Source organism: Ixodes scapularis, unplaced genomic scaffold, assembly GCF_016920785.2.
Source record: "Ixodes scapularis isolate PalLabHiFi unplaced genomic scaffold, ASM1692078v2 PGA_scaffold8__174_contigs__length_109621045, whole genome shotgun sequence".
NCBI lineage: Eukaryota > Metazoa > Arthropoda > Arachnida > Ixodida > Ixodidae > Ixodes > Ixodes scapularis.
In genome coordinates this window covers 27,017,763-27,037,824 of record NW_024609883.1, presented here as the reverse complement: position 1 = coordinate 27,037,824, position 20,062 = coordinate 27,017,763, and the positions used below count along the sequence as shown (strand labels likewise).

Below are 20,062 nucleotides of genomic sequence, written 5' to 3'. Positions count from 1 at the left end.
GTATGTGACGATACAAAACCTGCCAGTACTGCCCGAACCACTTTGGACATCTGTTCCGACCACAGCGATTGAGAATGAGTGCCAATGTTCTCATCTTAGATGACTGTAGCACACCGACTGAAATGGTTTTGGCTTACAGTACAGAAATATTTGTTTATGGAAACTCAATTTTTTTGAGAAGATGAAGAGCAAGGTGTGTTCCGCATAAGTCCCTGCAGGCAGACAGCCTCTTGGCGGGGAGGTCCGACTACTCTGGGGATTCCTCCAATTTGACCCTTTAGCGAAGAGGCCTGCTTGACGAGGTTGGGGTTCATTCTTTGAAGGAGTTAAAGTGCCGTAGGAGGGGGCGAGGTTGCGGTGATGCCACAGAGCTGCGATGCCCCCACGAAGGCTGCAAGAAAGCCTTTCGCTCTAACTCGTCCGTGCCTGAGCAAGCGGGTAGCCCCACCTTCTTCGCGGACAGGGGCCAATCCGGGCACGTCCCCCCTCCAGGCGGGCTTGGCCTCCTCCTCGTCCGAGCTGTGGCTAGACGCCAGGTCCAGCGACGCGTGGTCCAGCGACATCTCGGAGTCTGAGTCCGACGTGGTTCGGCGCTTCCGCGTTGCCTCCCCGGTGTCCGGGTCTGCAAATACAAAAAACCAAACGCAGGGTTCACAAAAACAAGTCGGGAAGAAAAGGTCCGCCCAGAACCACTACATAAGCTGCACCTCGGAGTAACGACACTGATGCCATCTTGGTGCTTCGAACCATTTTTGATTATTCGGATCTTTATTTGAAGTCGCAGGAAACGGTTTTCCCTGCTCCAGAAGCATTAAAACAGCCCGTGATAAAGCGAGACCATTTTTCCCGAGCTCCCAGGCACCGTACCTAAAGTTGAGAAGTCTGACTTTTAAATAGTAGTGGTCACCAATCGCGCCCACTATGAACGGCCACACCTTGACCGTTCCTAGTGCTCCTGTAGGGAGCAGAGTAACGCCAACTGTAGCGCCCCCCCTCCACGGCTAGCGGCGAATGCCAAAAGAGCTCAGACTCTTGCACGGTGGACGTACTGGGTATGGAAGAAAGCTGTGGTTTCATTATATCTAGGCTATTTATCATGTTAAAACTGTTTTTAATATCGTAGGCAAACAGTCTAAAAGCATTTTCATCACTTGTCATGGTCTGAGCAAGCGAAGAAGCCTCGTTTTGAGCCTAAATCACCTTACGGTAGCAGACGACAGAGCGGGCTCTGTGGTGAGCAGGCGGCAGTTTTGCGGTTCTGTCGCCAACTTTTTGTCTAGTTTCTCAGTTAGCCGGTGCATTATGACTGCTTTTCTGGCGTCTGTAACGTGCATCATGCAGTAGTGATACACGAAAGCGTGTTGGTACGATGCTCATCTACATCAAAATGGGAAAGGATGGGGATTGAGCCCATGATCCCTGGTTTCTGCAGCGTGACCTTTTGTTCCGTGTGCCCCGAGCTGACACGCGCCAATGATGTCGCGTGCGCAGAATAAAACCGGCGTATAGGTAGTCAATGCGTGAAGAGCAATGCAGTATCGTACAAGCACGTAGGAAACGTGATACATCAATATGACGAGAGAATTTCACGGCGAGCTAGCAGCAAGTCTGTACAGTGGCAGTCGATTAACGCATAGTTCTTAAATACTATGCAGACAATATACCTTTTTCTCAATTCCTCGGAAAAGAGGGATCTCCGTGGCTTGTGGGTGAACATGGAAGGCACTGCATTTCACGCTAGCTCCCGTATGCCGTCGTTCTGTTGTCCAGAGAACTTATCTTCAACACAATGAACACTGCAGTTTCCGTTCATTCAGTTCTTCAAACTGTTACGTCAATTACTGCAATAATATAACTTGAATAATATAAGTGAAGACGACAGGGTGTCTTTTTCCAACGCTTCCAGCATGCGCTAGTTGCCCTTCGCAGTGCTCTGGCTGTCCACGTATGCTCAAGGTGAACGAGACCTCCAAGCGTTGTCTAAGGCAGAAAGTTTGTACTGGAGGCAGGACAACTGAAGCTTCTTCCAACCTATTCACCATGTCAGCGACTACATCCAAGCACGTAACAAAAACGCTTTTGGGGAGTCAAGTGTCTGCTTAAGACGACGGAAACTTGCATTGAGGTCAAAAGCGTCTCCAGCCCGTAAGAAAGAAGGTGCCTCACCGTCCCGGACGTGGGTCCTCCTGCGGGGTAGCCTGCCGTTGCTGTTCCAGGGGCTGCTGGAGGTCTTGGCGGTGGAGCGGCTCGTCGTGGAGGAGGTTGAGATGCCCACGTTGCGGTGCAGCACGTCAAATGACGAGTTGTGGTAGGCCAGGGCGGAGCGCTGCGAAGGGGTATACACTCTAAACACTCTGCTAAGGTGGGAGGCATCCCAGACTAGGAACGCTTAGGGCCGCTTCACACGTGCATCTTAGCACAGAGATCATTTAAAGTCGTCCATGCATCAGCACAACTCTCAGCACTGACTGAGTGCTGAGTGAGCACCAAGTGAGTGCTGAGTGAGTGCTAATTGAGTGCTGAGTGAGCGCTGCGTTGTGTTTGTAAACAAGAGGTCAGATCACACGCATCGAGGCACCGTTATAGCACTGTGGTGTATGTGTTAAAGGGCCTTTATTACTGCAGTACTGCGTTTCAGGGTAACTCTGATATTGTAACTGTATAAAGCATGCGTAGCGTGGTGCAGTAGAGGGTAGTGGAGTCGGCCACCTGCCAGACAGATAACCACCCGTAAGTGTTGACAAATGCGTGTGTGCGGATGCGTCGCCCTACATGAATCTCCGCTGCCTCAGTCTGCGCATTCTCGGTGTCGTTGTGACAACAAAAAAGGTAGGAGAGAATGTGATGATAATGCAATTAATGCAAAGGTGTAAGCGAGCTGGACAGGAATGACGATAATAATCCCTGGAGAAGGGGAACAAGAGGGACAAAGGACAAACACAAATTTCCAAACACAGCTAGGTGACTGGTGCGTGACCGCACCAGTCACCTAGCAGTGTTTGGAGATTTGTGTCTGTCCTTTGTCCCCCTTAGTCCCCTCCTCCAGGAATTATTATCGTCATTAGGAGAGGACGATGACGCCATGCTTCGAAAAGACGCAACGGCACGAGCCAGGAAGACATTGAACGTGAGCGTCGACTGCGTTCCTCTTTAAATGCCATTCCACGTACGATGGTTTGATCGAAATTCAGTCGCTAATATTTACTTTGGACACGAAGTCTTTGTGGTTGCTACTCACGGAGATCATGGAGGCCCTTGTGCCGCTGAGGCTCTCGTCGTAGGGCACCTTCTTCCCCCGCAGCCGGGCCCACAGGTAGCACAGGTGCTGCCGCACCTGCATGCAGGGAAAAGCAGCTGAAGCACAGGGCACCAGTGGTCGGCCGCGAGCTCTGAACAGATAACTGAAGTGACTGTACGAAGTACAAATATAACTTTTAAAAATATCTTGCAAGGCCTCTCGCTATCCCACGGTGCACTGCACCACGTAGGAAATGGGGTCGTTCAGACGTGTGCTGGGGTCGACCCGTGCGCTCCTTAAATCCCGAAAGTGGCGTAATCCCTTCACTCTCGCCACCGTGGGTTCGGAACACGGGGAAGACGGAACAAACACGTAACGAAGCCGATACATACTTATTTTTGTTATTAAAATAATTCTGTTCTATTTTTCTTTTTTTTTTTTTCAGATTTGCGAATATGACAGTTTTAAACGAAGTAAACACCCTTAAATACGAGGCAGAATGTTTTTGTTTTTTTGTCTCAGTAAATAAATGCAAATAATTTCTCCTATTCATAAGTACTCCTTCAGACACCGTACATTGAATTGCCGTAATGAATCGAGAAAATGTGGGGGCGCTTAATAGTTTTAGAACGGGCCATTGAATGCTCGCTTACGCGGACGTCTCAACCTAGAAGTTTCAGACTCAAACGCCCGTCGACTTATCTGAAACAGCATTTTAGTACCTGCTTTTAGGGATCGTGTACCAATTGCAGTCTGGAAGGTAGTCATTACTGTAGCTACATCTATTCAAATAATGCGATTAACGTAAATGTCGTAAATAAATACCGTGTTTACTCGCAGAATGAACACACTTTTTTTCCCGAAAAATCGATGCAAAGTTAGGGGGGGGGGGGGCGTTCATTACGCGAGGTAAAATTTTTGCGTCCCTATTTACTGTATTTACTGGCATAATGAAGGGACCTTTTATCCTGAAAAATCGAAAGAACTTCTTATCTCTTTGCGCGGCTCCCGGTGCCCGACCCCGTAACCAAACTAAGCTGTGCAAAAAAAAAAAACAAAAAAAACTATTTTTTTTTTAGTTTATTGGGTTTTTTTGGTTTTTTTGCCACCTTTCCCAAGCTGTTTTGTTTGCTTAGGCGAGAGCTCTCCGCTTATCTTTCTTATTTCCTTGCGCGCGGCGCGCGACGCACGACCCCCCCCCCCCCCCCCCCTCCCGTAACCAAACTGCGTTGTGCAAAAAAAGAAGAAAAGAAGCTCCTCTTTTTTTTTGTTTTGTTTTCTCAGTTCGGTGGCTTGTTTTTTTTTTTGTTTTTTTTTGGCGCCTTTTGCAAGTTGTTTTGTTTGCTTAGAGGGCTTCTCCGCTCCTCTTTCTTACCTCCTTGCGCGCAGCGCGCGACCCCCCCCCCCCCCCCCCCCCCCCCGTAACCAATCTGCGTTGTGCAAAAAAGAAAAAAAAAAGCTCTTTGTTTTTGTTTCCCTAGTTCATTTTTTTTTGCCGCCTTTTGCAAGCTGTTTCGTTCGCTTAGAGCGCTTTTCTTTCTTACCTCCTTGCGCGCAAACCCAAAATCCAAACTGCGCTGTGCAAAAAAAAAAAAAAAAAAGAAAAGCTTTTTTTTTTATGTTTTTTTTTTGCTTCCGTTCGATCTTTGCGAATTTTTTTAACGCCTTTTGCAAGGCGTTTTGTTCCTCCACGCTGCCCATGCATTTGCGACCTCGCTGCACCAGGATAGAAAAGTGAGTTCATTTCGCGCGCTTGGAGGGAGGGGGTCAAAATTTTGACGTCCGAGTTGGGGGTGCGTTTATTACGCGAGTGAAAAAAAAAGTAAAAATTTTGAGAGCCGACTTGGGGGGTGCGTTCATTGTGCGAGTAAATACGGGAAACCTTGGTCACTACAGTGTCACTAGATAAGCCAACTGATTGTGGCGGTTACTGTACCACGGAACGCCCACCAGGTCCGTCGAGCTCGCAGCATGCGTGGAATTTAGGTAAGAGTTATCTCTTTTTCCAGTAGAAACAGACACCCGTAATACCCCGAGGCATCGCCCACCCCAGTTGTTGGGCAAACTATAAATTTCCAAACAAACACGGAGTGGCCGCCCACCCCTACACAAACCATAACACGGGCCTTCCGATCTGCCAACACCCATCCTCCCTGAATGTCACGACTGCAGAACGTACGATCAAAGGACATCCGTGACAAAGTAAAACGAAGGAGGGAAAAGAACTTTACTTCGTTGACGGATATCGTCCCTGATTGCTGCAACTCCAAAGTTGGAGTACTTTCGTGCGACTAGAAAACGATGGAGATAACAGCATAAAGCTATGCTTTGTTTACACAAAGCTGAGACAAAAAATAAACAGAGAGCTAGCCCAAGCAGTAACCTATTCATAGATTGTGAGGTCAAGGAACATACAGTATCCTGAAATGTGAGTGCAAAAGGTAAGGTCAAACATGATTAAGGTTGTGCGCAAAAAGACAGAAACATATCACACAGAAACACGCAGAGGACAGACAAGCACACACTCACAACTTGCATGTCTTGGAAGGTCAAAAATGCTTTCTTATGTTAGTAACTGAAAGCGACCCCATTAAGTTTGTCTCCGTCGAAATGGGGTCACTGCAAATACCTCGTCTTTCTCCTGGAACATTGTGACCATGTTTAATAAGGTCGGCAGATGTTTGGAACAGTCTCGCCATCCTTTATTTCTTTCGCCTGCTCGCTCATTGTGCCTGTTTGGTTTTTACATTTCTTGGTCGCTTCTCTTCTTACAGCGCAGCTCTTAGGCACCCGTTTCCGGGAGGACAAAAGGATGAGGGGGAGGAGGAAAGGCATACTCTCCCCTCTTTCACCTCCTTAAGAGCTGTGCTCTAATTTCGCGTTACAGAAATCTGTAAACGTCTTTCACTTTTACTCCACTTATTTTTGAACCTACGGATCAGCAAACGCTAGGGAGTCTAACAAAGAGAACATTGTGCTTTTGGAAACATGCTCTCAAGAAAGGCGTTCACGCCGTACTGGAATACGAAAGGATGCCAACAGGCAACAGGCTTAGCGATAGTAAAATATTGTTTCATGAGCGTTTTGTGTATAAAACAATATTAACTAAATAGAGTTTTGAGTTCAGTGCACCTCCCGTGCTGCTGCGCTAGATGCATAGAGAAAAATGGGTTTTACTTTTTAGCTTCTTCTGAACTTTTTGCACTTTCCCACCAAGACACAGCCCACCCGACTTTTTTTGGGAATTTCAGGCGGCAGGAGGTGACGAATCGGGATATTACGCTAAGCGAAGCCGCACATCGAAGCATTTTACCCGTAGCTGCCAGCGGTCAGCCGAGCGTGCCTCACCCTTTTGTTGAGTATGCAGTAGCCCAGGAAAACGTAGAGACCCGTGAGGCAGCACAGCGGGGGGAAGGCCAGCCTCAGGGCCAGGGGCTCGTCCCCCACAGAGAGCAGGGCCAGGGTCCAGCAGCCCCCCACCAGGGGCAGCAGCAGCACACTCACCCACAGCAGCACCCTGAGCATCAGCCCCGCCCGAGCGTGAGGTACGTCTATGCACTAAGAACAAGGTAAATTGCACCCCCCAAGCCATCGCACGTGGCCTCGGCCGTTCTGGATGCACGCGGCAACAAGATGGCCGGAGGCACCCGCCTACGGTATCTGGAACGCATCTTCGACTGGTGTGTTGAGAGTCCTATACTGCGTCGAAAGGGGTTCTGAAGTGGCAACTTCAGGGTAACCCTGGCGGTTAGTCGAAGAACTTTGGGCAAAAGCGACGAGATTGCAAGTGCCGCCGTCGTCGTGGCGTTCCAACTCGTCGCTGTAAGAACTTTCGTGGGCTGTCGACCTAAGAGCAAAACTACGGCAGAACGGACGTCTGTTGCATCACCTTTGCCGCTGCACCACTGCCGGCATTGCGGCTAACAATGGCATGGCATGAGTGAGTCTTCATTGAGCAGAGATTGAGAGACCACACTCGAGAATGCGGTAAACACGCCAGTCATTGGCGTGCTCCAGGCACCAGAGCTGTACTAGATACACACATCTGGACACAGTGACTTTAGTCTCTATGTGTGCGTCGAAGATCAGCGTGACAACAGGACAGCTGGTGGCACCTACCTATTCCATGTTCTCTGCAGGTGTACTAATGCACATCTTTTGAGCACGAGAACGTTTGCTCGAGCTCTCGGAAAATGGTAAATATTTAAGAAAGGCAAACCAGTTGATAGGCAACGTAAACTATGAGCAGGGAAAGCTCTATCAGACGCACCGTCCTATCAATACCCCACTTGAAGTCGGCGAAATGCTTCGATAGATAAATAAAAAAGCTCGCATCTGACGAAAAAACAAAGTGAGACAAGGAGATTCTTGTGCCCACTGAATATATATTCGCTGAAATGTGCTGGTATCTTTTCTTAGACAATGTTCCTCGAAACGCCAAAGACTAATGCCTCTTTCGACGGACAGCCAGAGTCGCTCGTTGCAAGCCACGCAGAAGTTATAGTGACAAAGAAGGCACCCATTAAAATTTCTGCAAATATTGGGCAAGCTAAAAATGGATGGTTGTCCGGTCCAAGGACCAAGAAGCAGGGCGGCAGCCATTGAGCAAACTTTCCGACTCCAGAAATCCCCCAGAGAAACGAGAACTGCAGAATTAAGGGTAGTAATCGTTGGTTCACTCGAAACTGAAGGTTAATTCCAACCTTCAGCCGTGGCTATCCGTCTGGACGGGTCAAAAAGGAACTGCGGTAAATTTCTAATTACTCGTCGTAAAGTGTGCCTGACGCTGCTGCATTTTGGGGAATCGGGCCAGAGTAGGGGCACGCATCACTATGTCGGACGAGGAAGGTGGAGCCATTTTAACTGTCTTTTTCATAACTGGTAGCTACTTCTATTGGCTGTGGAGTAAGGGTCGTGCCGATCATGTTTCGCGCCATTCTCCAGTACTCTTACCCTGACAAACACTTAGGGTTCCCACGCAACTGTGGATCCCACATCGTCAAGCTTTCAACCCACCTGAGGTTTCCGAAGTCCATGACAGTGTCCTTGATCTGAACGCTCGCCCGGATGGACAGGCTGAACGTGACCAGGGTGGCCTGTAGAACGAGACAAGCTGAGGGGCGCCTGACCACCATCGCTCCAAGTTACAAGCAGGAGATGCGTTGTTGTCGTAACGATTCTGTTACGGCTGGTTGAGCAATGTTGTTGTCGCAATGACTCTGTTACGGCTGGTTAAGCAATGAGGGCCTACATCTTAGCTTGTTAGACAGACTGGGGATAAAGTGGGGTTCCTCAAACCGAGGCCTTGAAAGTACACTGGGCTCCAGAGCCTAGAGCCTGGTACACTCTTCCTTTCATCTTGAATCGAGCACTCCACAGACTTTCGCAGAGTGTAAGCGAGAAACAACTGGCCGGCCACTCACCAGCACCATCACGCAGATGGGTCCCACCATGCTCCACACGATGCTCTCGTACATGGAGAGCCAGCAGCTGGAAGGGAATGTTCCAATGCTTACAGGCTTTCCCCCACTGTGCCTCACATGCGTTTCCTTCCGACAACAGTCTCTGTTCGAAAAGGCTGCCATGGAACAACACACCTACGAAAAGGGTGGGCAGACCCAAACGGAATGTGTGGCGCATTCTTGCAACCCGAGCTAATGAAGGCACCTCACTCCCCCGAATAAAGTCGACACACATAAAATGTGCGGCATGTATCAAGCTGCTTCGGGTCGGTCGTGGCTATTGTTGCACGATTGCTTCCGCCGGCCAATGGGAGTGAGACGCCACCCGCAAGGGAGTCCCGCTGCGTTGGTGATGCCCTTGCAACGGCTGCCAAAGTTAGAAATATACCGAGTCAACGAAATTTGCCAAACTTGAATGGGGCAATGTCTCGCTCGTTGGATTTAGCATGCAAGACATCAACCACTAATGCCATCACGTGGGCGTGCGACGACAACGTCGGGTCACGCAACGTCGTCACACTTGCATCATCCAGACAATGCTGCGTGACCCCGTGACACATAGCATGACGACTGTGCGCTAAATGCAGCGCGACATCTCTCGCCTGCCAAACTTAGCGGTTCACTGTCCGTGCGAGGGTCTTTGGTGACACTCTTTCACGAAATGCTCGTCGCTTGAAGACCGGCCCCGAAACGCACTCCGCGTCAAAAGAATGAGACGTGCTCGCCAATGCTCACAAGTTGTGGGTGGCGTAGTGGTCGGCCCGCACGCCCACGGCCAGGCCCACGACGACGGCGGGGGCCCCGTATCCGAGGGCGTAGTAGAAGCGCATGTGGCCGTGGTTGACGTCCTTCATCTCCGTCAGCATGCGGTACAGGTGCACCGCGTCCAGCCACAACCACGAGAAGACGCACAGGAAGCCGTAGTGCAGGGAAATCGCCAGCAGCTTGCACGGGAACTGCGCCCGACGGGTGAGACCTCCGTTCAAATCACTTCCACGTCGGTCGCGTTTCTCTGTCACTTTCAAAGCCTACATATGGCTTCATGGGCCTAAATTTCAGTGTTTCCAACTGCTCGACCAGGGTCACGTGGTTAATAGGCTGCAATTGCAATACAAGCTGAGAGGAGGCGATGAAAGTGTTGATTGTCCACAAGCGTCTCTGCTATTCCGCCCGCTTTCTTCCTCGCAACGCGGCAATGCAAGGCATGTGGCTTTGCGATCAAGTTGCCTAGAAAGTATCCGCCATTAAATTGCAAACGCTCTCCATGGTTTGAGTTGCTTTCTCTCTTTCTCCCTCGAATCTAAGTTTTCTGCCTACACCTGCTCTGAGAGGCCATAACCAGCATTCCCGATCCAGGTCCCTGACTCCAAACCACTAGCTCCACGAGTGAATGCTTCGACCCACCCTACATAGAAGGTCAAATGTGTCGGAGATCTTTCTTTCCACCGAGTCGGCCAAAAACCACGCTACAGCTGCTGGCAGTGGATGATGCTTCGTGTATAGAGATCGGACTAAAACGTCCAAGAACAGCCGACAAAATATGAAAAGAGCAACCGCTGCCAGGGACAAAAACCCGTCCTTCGGAGTGAGAGGCACGCACTCTGCCTTCTCAGCTTTGCTTGCAGTCGCACAACGACCGCTCCCCTGACTAAGGTGCCGAGTGCCAAAAATTCAACAAAGTGGACATAAGGAAGGTCTCACACCGAAACCTCTTCCCGTCCATTGTTATTCTACGCTTGTTGACGCAATCACGGTGCTCAACATTATATCATGGTATTATGGCTAGATACTGAGCGAAGGCTGTTTGGCTGCTCGTTAAGTTTTGATATCCTCAGGGCCTTTGACAATACAAGGGAGAGAAGTAAATAGAAAAAAAAAAGTTATGCTATACGTAAGTGAAGAAAAAAAAAAAGACATGCAGTTTTGTACTCTCTTATTTTTGTCAATTTGTATAACTTATCAGTTGCACCTTTTGTTTGCTTTCATGTACAGTTGACAGGTGATTACTAGTCAAGGTATAATAGCTGTGTTACCAATTACATTTTTTAGATGCTGCCTAGATGGTTAGTTTCATTTACTTGAATTTGTCATCATTTTCAGTTTGGAAAGTAATAAAGAAAGTATCTGCTTTTTTTTTTTAGAGCGCAGCTCTTAGGCGCCTGTTTCCGCCTAGAACGGCATCGCCGTTGGCGTAATTGCGTGGTTCATTGTGGGATTCCTAACGTCACTGGTGACATGACTGATGACGTCATCGGCATCCGCATTGTCATCGTCACTGATGACGTCACTAGTGATGATGACGTCATCAGTGACGTCACTGGTGTTGTCACAGATGACGTCATCAGTGACAGTGACGTCATCGTCATCGTCCCGTGACCTCATAGGGGTCATGTGACCCCCGTTAGGTCACATGACCTCGGTGACGTCACATGACCCCCGTGAGGTCACGTGACCCTCATGAGGTGACGGCGACACCGCTCGGAGGGAGGAGCAGCAGACAGGATGAGGACGTGAGGAGGAGGGAGGAGGGGTATACCTTCCCCTCAGTACCCTTCCCCTCCTCCTCCTCAAGAGCTGTGCTCGAATTCGGCGTTACAGGGAGTTGTAAACGGCTTTCATTTGTTTTGTTACTTCTTAATTGTACACACATATCTGAAACATACATGGTATTCAAAGCTATTTTCTTCAAATAATCAGATTCGATTCACATTCAAAAATTTCAATATTCGCACGCCCCTACTAAATATTCATAACATAAAAATACCAAAACATTGCACAGCCTGATTCCCTTCAGACATGACGCAATGTCTAATGCATTGGATGCGACGCTATGTCCAACGTGAATCACATCAACTGCATTATCTGTAGTATCGGTATGCGTGACAAGCAAGTTCGTAGCGGGTTCCCGCGTTTTTGTCTGCAATCTGTGCGCGCGCGAAATCAGTACCCGTGATGCGCCAAGTGTTCCCGCGTGTAGGTATGTTGCATTGTGAAATGCAAATTTGCGGCATTCGCAACCTGCGGTATCTGTTCTCGTGACATGCGAGTTCGTAGCAAGATTCCAAGTCTTGTCCGATATCTGTGCGCGTGATATCGGTTCGCGTGACACGCAAGCTTGCAGCAGGTTCCTGCACAATCATTGCACCACAAAACTCGAACTTGCTGCATTCACGATCTGCGGTATAAGTTCCCGTGTCACATGGCTTGTAGTGGATGCCCCAGTGTTCATCACTAACCTTTGATAAAATTTTCCAGTCGCATCCCCAAAGATAACCCACACCATGTTTTTCAGCATTTATCTCTCCATTTTGGGTGGGCATTCTTACGGGATTTTAAGGTGGACTAAAATTAACCGAGCTTAGAAGTGGACAGGTGGCTTGGAACGACCCTCACGAGTTCAGCGGGATATTAATTTAAGCAAGTTGTAACAGTAGTGAAAGGCTCGAAGCAGTAACTCTTCAATATTTGTATTGAAAATGTTTGACCCAAACCGCTATTTGCTTTCAACTTAAAATCCACCATTTTCAAGTGCCTAGAACATATATACTACTTTATCCGAACAGCGACGAAGTAAAGGCCCTGGGCGACTTGGGCGTACCTCGTGATGTAACAGGGTACGCCTGAGCTTGAGTCCCAGGAGAAAGAGAAGCAAGGAGGTCCACAGGCAGGCCACCAAGTTCCGGTGGATGGCCAGGGAGTTGGTGCCCTGGCCCCTCAGCAAGCTCAGCACCAGCCAGGTGAGCAGCAGGGCGCCCAGGGAGCACACCAGGCCGCACCAAGTCAGGGCGCCCTCCAGAGGGGTTACCTCGGCCAGGTGCTGCGCAGTTTCACGTCTCAGGGGGGAGAAGTGACGGTCTTCATGATGGCCTCCGTCTCAATGACTTTCATTGAAACCAAGCAGGTTTCGATAAAAGCAAGCTTAGATTTTTATTAGCCGTCGCGTTGCCGTAGGCTTACCGTGCCACCAACGGGTAAATTTGACCGACCAGTGTCCTGCTAAATTTAGCGAGATGCCACAATGGGTCATGTAGTCATTTGTGTGACGTGCGTCAGGCCCCGTCTCGTCACGTAATGTCACATTGCGGTGTGACGTGACTCACACTGCAAAGTTCTGGGGTTACGTGACAGGTATCAATCATGTTACTAGACCTAGTAACACTGGGCCTCAGGTCGTCATGTAATGTGACGTCACATCACTCTGCCACGTGACATTGGGCAATACTTTGTTATAACACCATGACTCGACAGTGTAACATCCCGCGACAACGTGACTTCACGCTGCCCAGATATGCATATATATCGCTATTGTGTTCTGCATAAAATACGTCTAGGCAATAGATAGAAGGAGTGCCCTTTTTTCCCGGGTGGCACTTGCTGCTCTTGTCCAACTGAGAACTTAATTAATTCCTATAAATATCCACTATGGAAACACAAACTGAGAGGAACGCGAGATTAAAGGGACCATGAAATGACCTTTTTACTTTTTCCAGATAACTTTTACATTAAACCGTCAATGTTCACTGAATGCCGAACAGGCATCCGTTTTCGTCTCGGTTTATTAACTTCTACACAAAAAATTATTGAAATATCGACTTTTTCATTCTCTCCAACTGACCGCAAAAGAAGCCGTGACGTAGGCCGTTTCCGGAACCGGAAGTTCTCTCGGCAGTAGGAGAATGGGAGTGTTAGCGGCAACGAGTTGGGGTGCGCCGGTAGGTTTTACTGCGCTGATGTCACCGACGTATTTCCTGAATCGGCGCCTCTCATCGCCGCATCGCAGCTGAGCGAAATTCAATGAGATATGTTGCGCTACAGCGACAGCATGGGACTAGTCCCATACGCCGGTATGCCTGTTGGGAAGTGCAGCGAGTCTTCCGGTGAAGACTCCAGAAGTCAACCACCCCGTCATTGTTGGCAGAAGGGCCGGCCCGTGTCAGTCGTTTGCAAAGCGACGTAGATGGCGTTTTTCGCGGCCTCGGAGATGCAGGAGCGAGCCGACGTTAAAAAAGATACGTTTGAACTACGAGTGTCAGCAAGAGCCACGTAAATACCTGTTTACACTCGAAGCGGACGCGCGCGCTTGATGGAAGTCTTGTATTCGCACTGTTTGTAAGCGCTTCGGGACCGTTCTTTTACGATTGCAACTCGATACTGACGCGACACTCGGCAAAGAAAGGTTATAGCTCGACAGTGACGTGCAGTCTGTCAGAATAAAAATGGCATACCAATAACAAAGTGTACATACCGTGTTACGAAGGTAATCCATACGGCGTTTATTTCAGCTCTATATCACACAAAACAAGAAGATAGAATCGACGAGAGTCCCTTTTCGACGAGTGTTCGTCAACACTGCCTCGGAAAACAAGGGGAAGAGATTGACCTCACCTGTTAATCTAGAATTGAGGTCAGTGATCAAACTATAATACGGGAAGGGTCCACAAGGGTCGTGCGGGCATATTCCATTTAGCACGCCAGCCGATCGTACGCAGACGGTCTTGCGACGAAGCAACGCAGCGCCAAGTCGGAATGCCTGCTAGGCCTATACGCTTCGTTGGAGTCGGTGGATCCAGCGTTCTTGTTCGTCGTGGTCAGTTTTAAGTACTGTTTTCTTGCTGCTTGAAGTCGGCACGCGCGGGAAGAACATGTAGAAAAATAAACGTTCAGTCAGTCAGAGTTTTGAGAGGAAGGAAAACAAAGAAAATAAAGGTTCGTCGCTGGCCGCCACCCAAGTAACTGTCGGCCCTGCCCTACTGCGCACGCGCAGTAGTTGCTTTGTTTACCACACGATAGATGGCGCCTGGCTCTCAGCATTATCAAATTTGGCAATTTTCGCCACACATCTCTAATTATGCTACAAAATGTGGATCTGAATATTATTTAACAAAACTTTTAAGAAACATTCGCCGGCTATTTATTGTTTACGATCGCGGTGCTGGTGAGGTAGGCTCTTACCCAATAGGCGACCTGGATTTGGCTGACGTGCTCCATTTCCGCGGATGCATCGTAGTGAACAGGCGAAGGAAGGAAGGCGTAAAAGAGTCCAGTTTTCTTTTAAAAGTTCTATAGCAAATAATTTTTTTTGGCTCCCTGTTTTTGTGTTTCTTTTCACACCTTTTACGACGTGCGGTGGATGAAACTGGATTTTAAAATCATTTCATAGTCCCTTTAAGTGCTTATCCTCAATTAAGGCACCATCTCTAAATGTAGTGATCCCGCTGCTCAATCTTTTCCTAACAGCTGTTGCTCCACCAATTAAAAAATCAGTTCCTTATATTTTGTACTCGAAGTTTAGACTTTGAATTTGAATACGCAAGTCTGACCAGTAAAAGAGATATTTGAGAAAAGTCACTACTTGAAGTGACACGTCAATGACTTTCATAGGTGATCTTAGAGCATAGACTTGATGGGGAAGAAATGCTGCAGATAGTGCAACACTTCGTGCAAGCTATCATGTTTTTTTTTTTTTCATTTTCCTCTTGGATTAGAAAGACTGTTATGAAAGCTACTGGTGTGGTGGAAAGTGCTCATTTGGGGCACACACTTAAGCGATAAAGTTTGCTGCCTACCAATACCATTTCAAAGTAAAACTCGAAAAAGCGACGATGACATGTTTGCGCTAACAGTGTCACACAGTCCACTTCTATTTTAGGATGTCCACAGTACATCCATCGTGCCTCTGAGAGTCCTCTACTTTTGGCGATCTATTTAAGTGTTTATCAACGGTTATGAAAGGTATTGTCTATAGGTTCTTTTATTTTTTTTTTAAGAAAAATGCACTTCAAATGGTTTAAATCTTCTCAAATATATTCTGGATTTTGTAGGGGAAAAAAGTCAGACCTGGATCGGCAAATATGTTCTCCTGGTAATGAGCCCCTGCATGTTGTGTATCACGGGAGAGCCAAGCACATACCTAAGTTCCAAGCAAGAAACTACTTGCACCCTGCTAAGAGGGAGGCTTGAGCGAGTTGGTGATTTACTAGAGGCAGCAACAGTGCAAAAAGACAAGGACGACAGAGGAGACGCACAGAAAGACAACCAAGGGCACTAGCTTACGACTCATCTGTATTCATCTTCTACTTGTTTTTCTCTTTTTACCATAGATTTGACAGGCGTTGCTTTTTTCACGGCACTGCTTCTGACGAAGAAATAGAAACAGTGTCTTTTGCATGTTTCCGCTGTTGTCTCGGCCTTTGTGTGCTGTTGCTCCCCACAATTAAACTCGTTCACCATCTGCCCCGATTAAGGTTAACTGTGCGAGCACAAGTGCATGAGACCAGCGGACAGCGCCCTCACCTCTCGGCTCACAATGTCTGTGAGGACGGCGAAGCTGCTCAGGTGGTCGCAGGAGCAGTTGATGTGCCCAGCGTCCACTGCTTCCAGCTTGCAGCCACGGGTGGACCACTTGCCACGGCCACTGCAGGGGAAGAGGTCGCACGTTGTGTGCCATCGACAGGGTGGAATGACTGCCGAACCGGGCCAGTGCTTTATTAGTCCAGCCCCCAAAACTTTCTCCGAGAGCTGGTCATGAGCAAATACAGTAGTACCTCGGTGATATGTTTCTCAGGGCATCGCAGTAAGATAAAGGATAAGATGGGGAAAACCTCACATGATAAAACGAGCCGGAAAATTTTGGTGCCCGCGCACAGAAAGTTAATGGGCTCTCCATGTGAAAAATGCATCAAGACAGCTGGTGAGTGCTTGACAAAAGTACCTGAGGCAAGCAATATGTGACGCCAAAAAGAAGCCGTCTGCACGGCAATCACTCGAGTGCAGCGTTGTCAATGCCGGATATACTCTCAATGCTGTTCAAAGTAAGAAGCGTATCTGTTAAAACAAATAAATATCTCTGCCCAAATTCATGACGTCCTGGCATTTGACTTGAGCCAAGCTTGCAGGAGGTTTTTCTCTTGCGCCATTTAATTTTATTCAGCAAATTATATGGAAGACATACATCAGTCTTCAATTGATGTGTTTTTTATCTCATTTTCTCAGTATGTTATAAGGAAATGTCCGTATAACAAATAGTTTCCCAAGATCAACATTGTGAAATGCTGCTAATAAATACCTTCGCAAGGTCGATAGCTGAAAAAATGTCTTACTCAGTCTAGGATGGACCAATCGAAACATCTCCCAAGTACTTTAAGGAAACCGATGGAGACAATATCACTTCTTTGCCTTCCATGCGTCATCACAGGAGGGCTTCCTGGTCAGCAATTTTCGCAAAACGTTGATGCCATCGAAAACCGAACAGTGAGCACTAAACTTGCAAGTTAATCTGTCTTCTGGAATTCAGCACATGGTTTGGTTGTTGACATGCTTTTAGGGGCGAAGTTCCTTAGGGTCTAGCCTTGTTTGTCCGGCGTCCGTGCTCACATCGATTGCCATCCCATCTGTCTTCTTAAAAAACGAAAAAATGTTTGCGCAGTCGACAGGATTCAAACCTATGCGGGGAGACTCCAATGGATTTCCAGTCCATCGCCTTAACCACTCGGCCACGACTGCGGGACAAGTAGGGGGCTCTGAGATGTGGTAGTAACTCAAGAACTGGGGATGTCATGGATGAAACGTTGCATGTAGCCGCTCAACGTCTATACAGGAGAGGGTGCTGCGGTCAAATGCGCATATAATCGCGTTAAACTTTGCATGCATTGGCTCAACGTTTATAGACGAGAGGGCGCTGCGGTCAAATGCGTATATAACCACGTTCCATACCACACATTCTCTTTCTGGCATGGACCGTTGACTTAAGCGATGGAGATGCGTTCCTATGGCTTCTAGTGGATCCAAGCTGATCCGCTAGAACAACCACTGGTTCTGCATTTCACCGACCATAAAGCAGTAATAATGAAGTCGAAACGCAACCCCGAACTCAGCACTACCTATGAGCAATAAAAAAAAAAATCAGCACCATCAGCACTACCTATGAACCAAATCAGTATCATCAGCACCACCAGAGCTTCGCCCCAATCAACATCATTCACCACGTGGAGATGCAATAATTTTTTTCACTGCGCCTCCATGCATTAGTCTCTTCATTAGTTTATTTTTACGAAAACTAGTATCAGCAGGTATGTTCAGCACGGCCGTAGACATCCGTAATCCTCCCCCGGCATCATTTCAGTCAATTTGTTGCCGAACCTGGCCAAACGAAGAACATGATCAGGTCAGGGCGTTTGTAAAAACGTCCACGATTTAGGGTTGTAACTACGACTTAGTTCTGAAGATGGCTCATTACCACCATGCCATTGGTTCTGAACCACAAGGGTGACATTTATATCACAAAACTAAGCGAAAACGACATAACACGCCAACACAGTTGTGAGCCCGCTGAAACCGAAACCAACCGAATTGAAGCCACCTTATGGCGCTCCATGTGTGAGTGCCCTCTGTCTACCAGTCAGGCAACTACTGAGATGAAAAGGTCTATGTAATCCTCACCAAAGAATGTCGACCTAAAAGAGTGAGCAAAATTTCCGAACCCATCAGAAACTTGGGATGCTCACGGTTTCATTATATTTTAAAGCACTGGTTCTCAAACTGGGTTCCAAGGAACCTAAGGGCTTCCCTGAATACCCCCAGGGGTTCCTCAGGCTCCCCGATTTCCTCGACCGTCCCCTCCCCAGAGTAAATTGTTTTGCCAGTTTAAGCACCATTTCAGTCCATCTGCACCAGCCATTGATCCCTGGTATTAGTGTTTAGGAGGTCTATAGGCTTCTGTGCTGCTTTACTGCATCAGTGAAAAGACTGGAAGGGCTCCTCCACTGCCATTTGAGGCAGAAGGGGTTAATTGAGATAGTTTGAGAACGTTTGCTATAAAGCACAGAGTTCATATTATTGCCGCGTGCATGGCCGAGAGGGAACACTAGACGACTTGCATTTACTTTGCCTCAAAAGTTTGACGCCCACATTCTAGGAATGTTTGAGATACCGTGTGTGATCAGTTTCCCCCGCTCGACGCTCGCACATTCTGAGCCGAATGTTTGAAATACCGAGTGCAGTAGACAAAGAGCCCAGTGTGGCCAACTCACGCTTGCTGCTGCTTTCTTGACGCTCATTTTTTTGTTGTTTGTAGCACAATTACGCCAATTAAAACATATTTTTAGTTTTAGGCTCGTTAATCCTTTTCTATTTGTGACGATATGAAGTACTTGTCCAAACTTATCGCTAGCAGACAATGTGCATACAATGCGCCGACAGCGTCACCGCAACGAAAAATCTTACGCGGTTTCCAACGCTATCCGTCGTACAACGTCCGTGGGACATTCCACAACCAAAGAAATCTAGAAGCAACGGTAGCTGCGGTCTCGAGCGTTCTGAACTTGAGAGAGCAGACGAAAGGGGAGTGCGGGGATGGCGTACCTGGAGGAGAACATCCAGAAGACGCACTGAGGCTGGTCCCCGACGTCCCTGGGGAAGCGCAGGCGCACCCGGAGGGTCCCCACGGGGCTGCTGGCGTCGGCGGGCTGCACCACCAGTGTGCTCACAGGGCCCCCCAGGGAGAGCTCCACCCCAAAGCGCTGCCTGCAACGTAAGGCACCCACTGCACCAATCCTGCATGCACGCTCAACCGCGCTACAGAGGCAGCCCGAAAAAAGGATTGTGGATCGTTGAATCCTTCCTTCTTTAGACTGATTATAATGCACGACTACTTCTCTCCATAATACTGTTAAAAATTTAGAGAGCAGCGTGCTTAGTGACTAACCTGGACTGTTTACTTTAACTATAACACAATATATATATATATATATATATATATATATATATTCTTTTTTTACACAATTGAAGCTTTTTATTGTGTAAATAATTGTTTGCAAAAAAAAAAAAAAGAAAAGAAGAAAAAGGAGGGGGGATTGGTGATTGAGTGGGCTAATGCACTTCAGCTCAGAGGATGTGGGGCAAAAGAGTTCAATCCCCACCCCTGCCCGTTTCGGTCTGGACGAGCATCACGCAATAGTGGTGCGGTCATGCACCACTATTGCGTGATGCACGTTAAAGACCCCTGGCTAGCAGTTATACCGCACTGGCTAAATGTCTCGTCTACGGTATGGCTGAGACACCAGACGCCCACTTAGGCTGACTAACATCTGGCATACAACATTATATTTTTTTCAAAATGTCTCGTTTTATGCTCGCTCTTGTCAATGGCATTGTTAAGTGATGGATCAACTGTACCAGAGTTAGAGTTTCTGCACCTATCGTGTAAGTAATTATAATAATTCTCTTCAGGCCTCGTGTGAACTGTGTGTGTGCACGATTGGTTCTTTTTGTTCTATTAAAACTCCTTTCCACTCTTGTAAAAGCCCTGTAATGGGCTTACAGTATCAGTAAACAAATAAAATATAAAAGAAATGCACGACAAGAC

The 20,062-nt window shown here is 47.9% G+C and overlaps 1 protein-coding gene and 1 non-coding gene across 2 annotated transcripts in view; both read right to left on the bottom strand.

Annotated features, from left to right (window-relative positions):
* The window catches only part of LOC8040892 (protocadherin-like wing polarity protein stan), a 103,433-nt gene that overhangs the window by 9,268 nt on the left and 74,103 nt on the right, over positions 1 to 20,062 (bottom strand). Inside the window, exons 22-31 of the mRNA XM_040215540.3 lie at positions 19,060 to 19,221; positions 15,994 to 16,114; positions 12,299 to 12,517; positions 9,436 to 9,656; positions 8,662 to 8,728; positions 8,255 to 8,334; positions 6,587 to 6,755; positions 3,239 to 3,334; positions 2,167 to 2,326; positions 449 to 622 (exon numbers count right to left, since the gene is read on the bottom strand). Coding sequence (XP_040071474.1) covers positions 449 to 622; positions 2,167 to 2,326; positions 3,239 to 3,334; positions 6,587 to 6,755; positions 8,255 to 8,334; positions 8,662 to 8,728; positions 9,436 to 9,656; positions 12,299 to 12,517; positions 15,994 to 16,114; positions 19,060 to 19,221 — 1,469 coding nt within the window. The remainder of the gene's footprint in view (positions 1 to 448; positions 623 to 2,166; positions 2,327 to 3,238; positions 3,335 to 6,586; positions 6,756 to 8,254; positions 8,335 to 8,661; positions 8,729 to 9,435; positions 9,657 to 12,298; positions 12,518 to 15,993; positions 16,115 to 19,059; positions 19,222 to 20,062) is intronic.
* Positions 17,121 to 17,202, bottom strand: Trnas-gga. Its single transcript has one exon. It is a non-coding gene; the product is annotated as a tRNA-Ser (tRNA).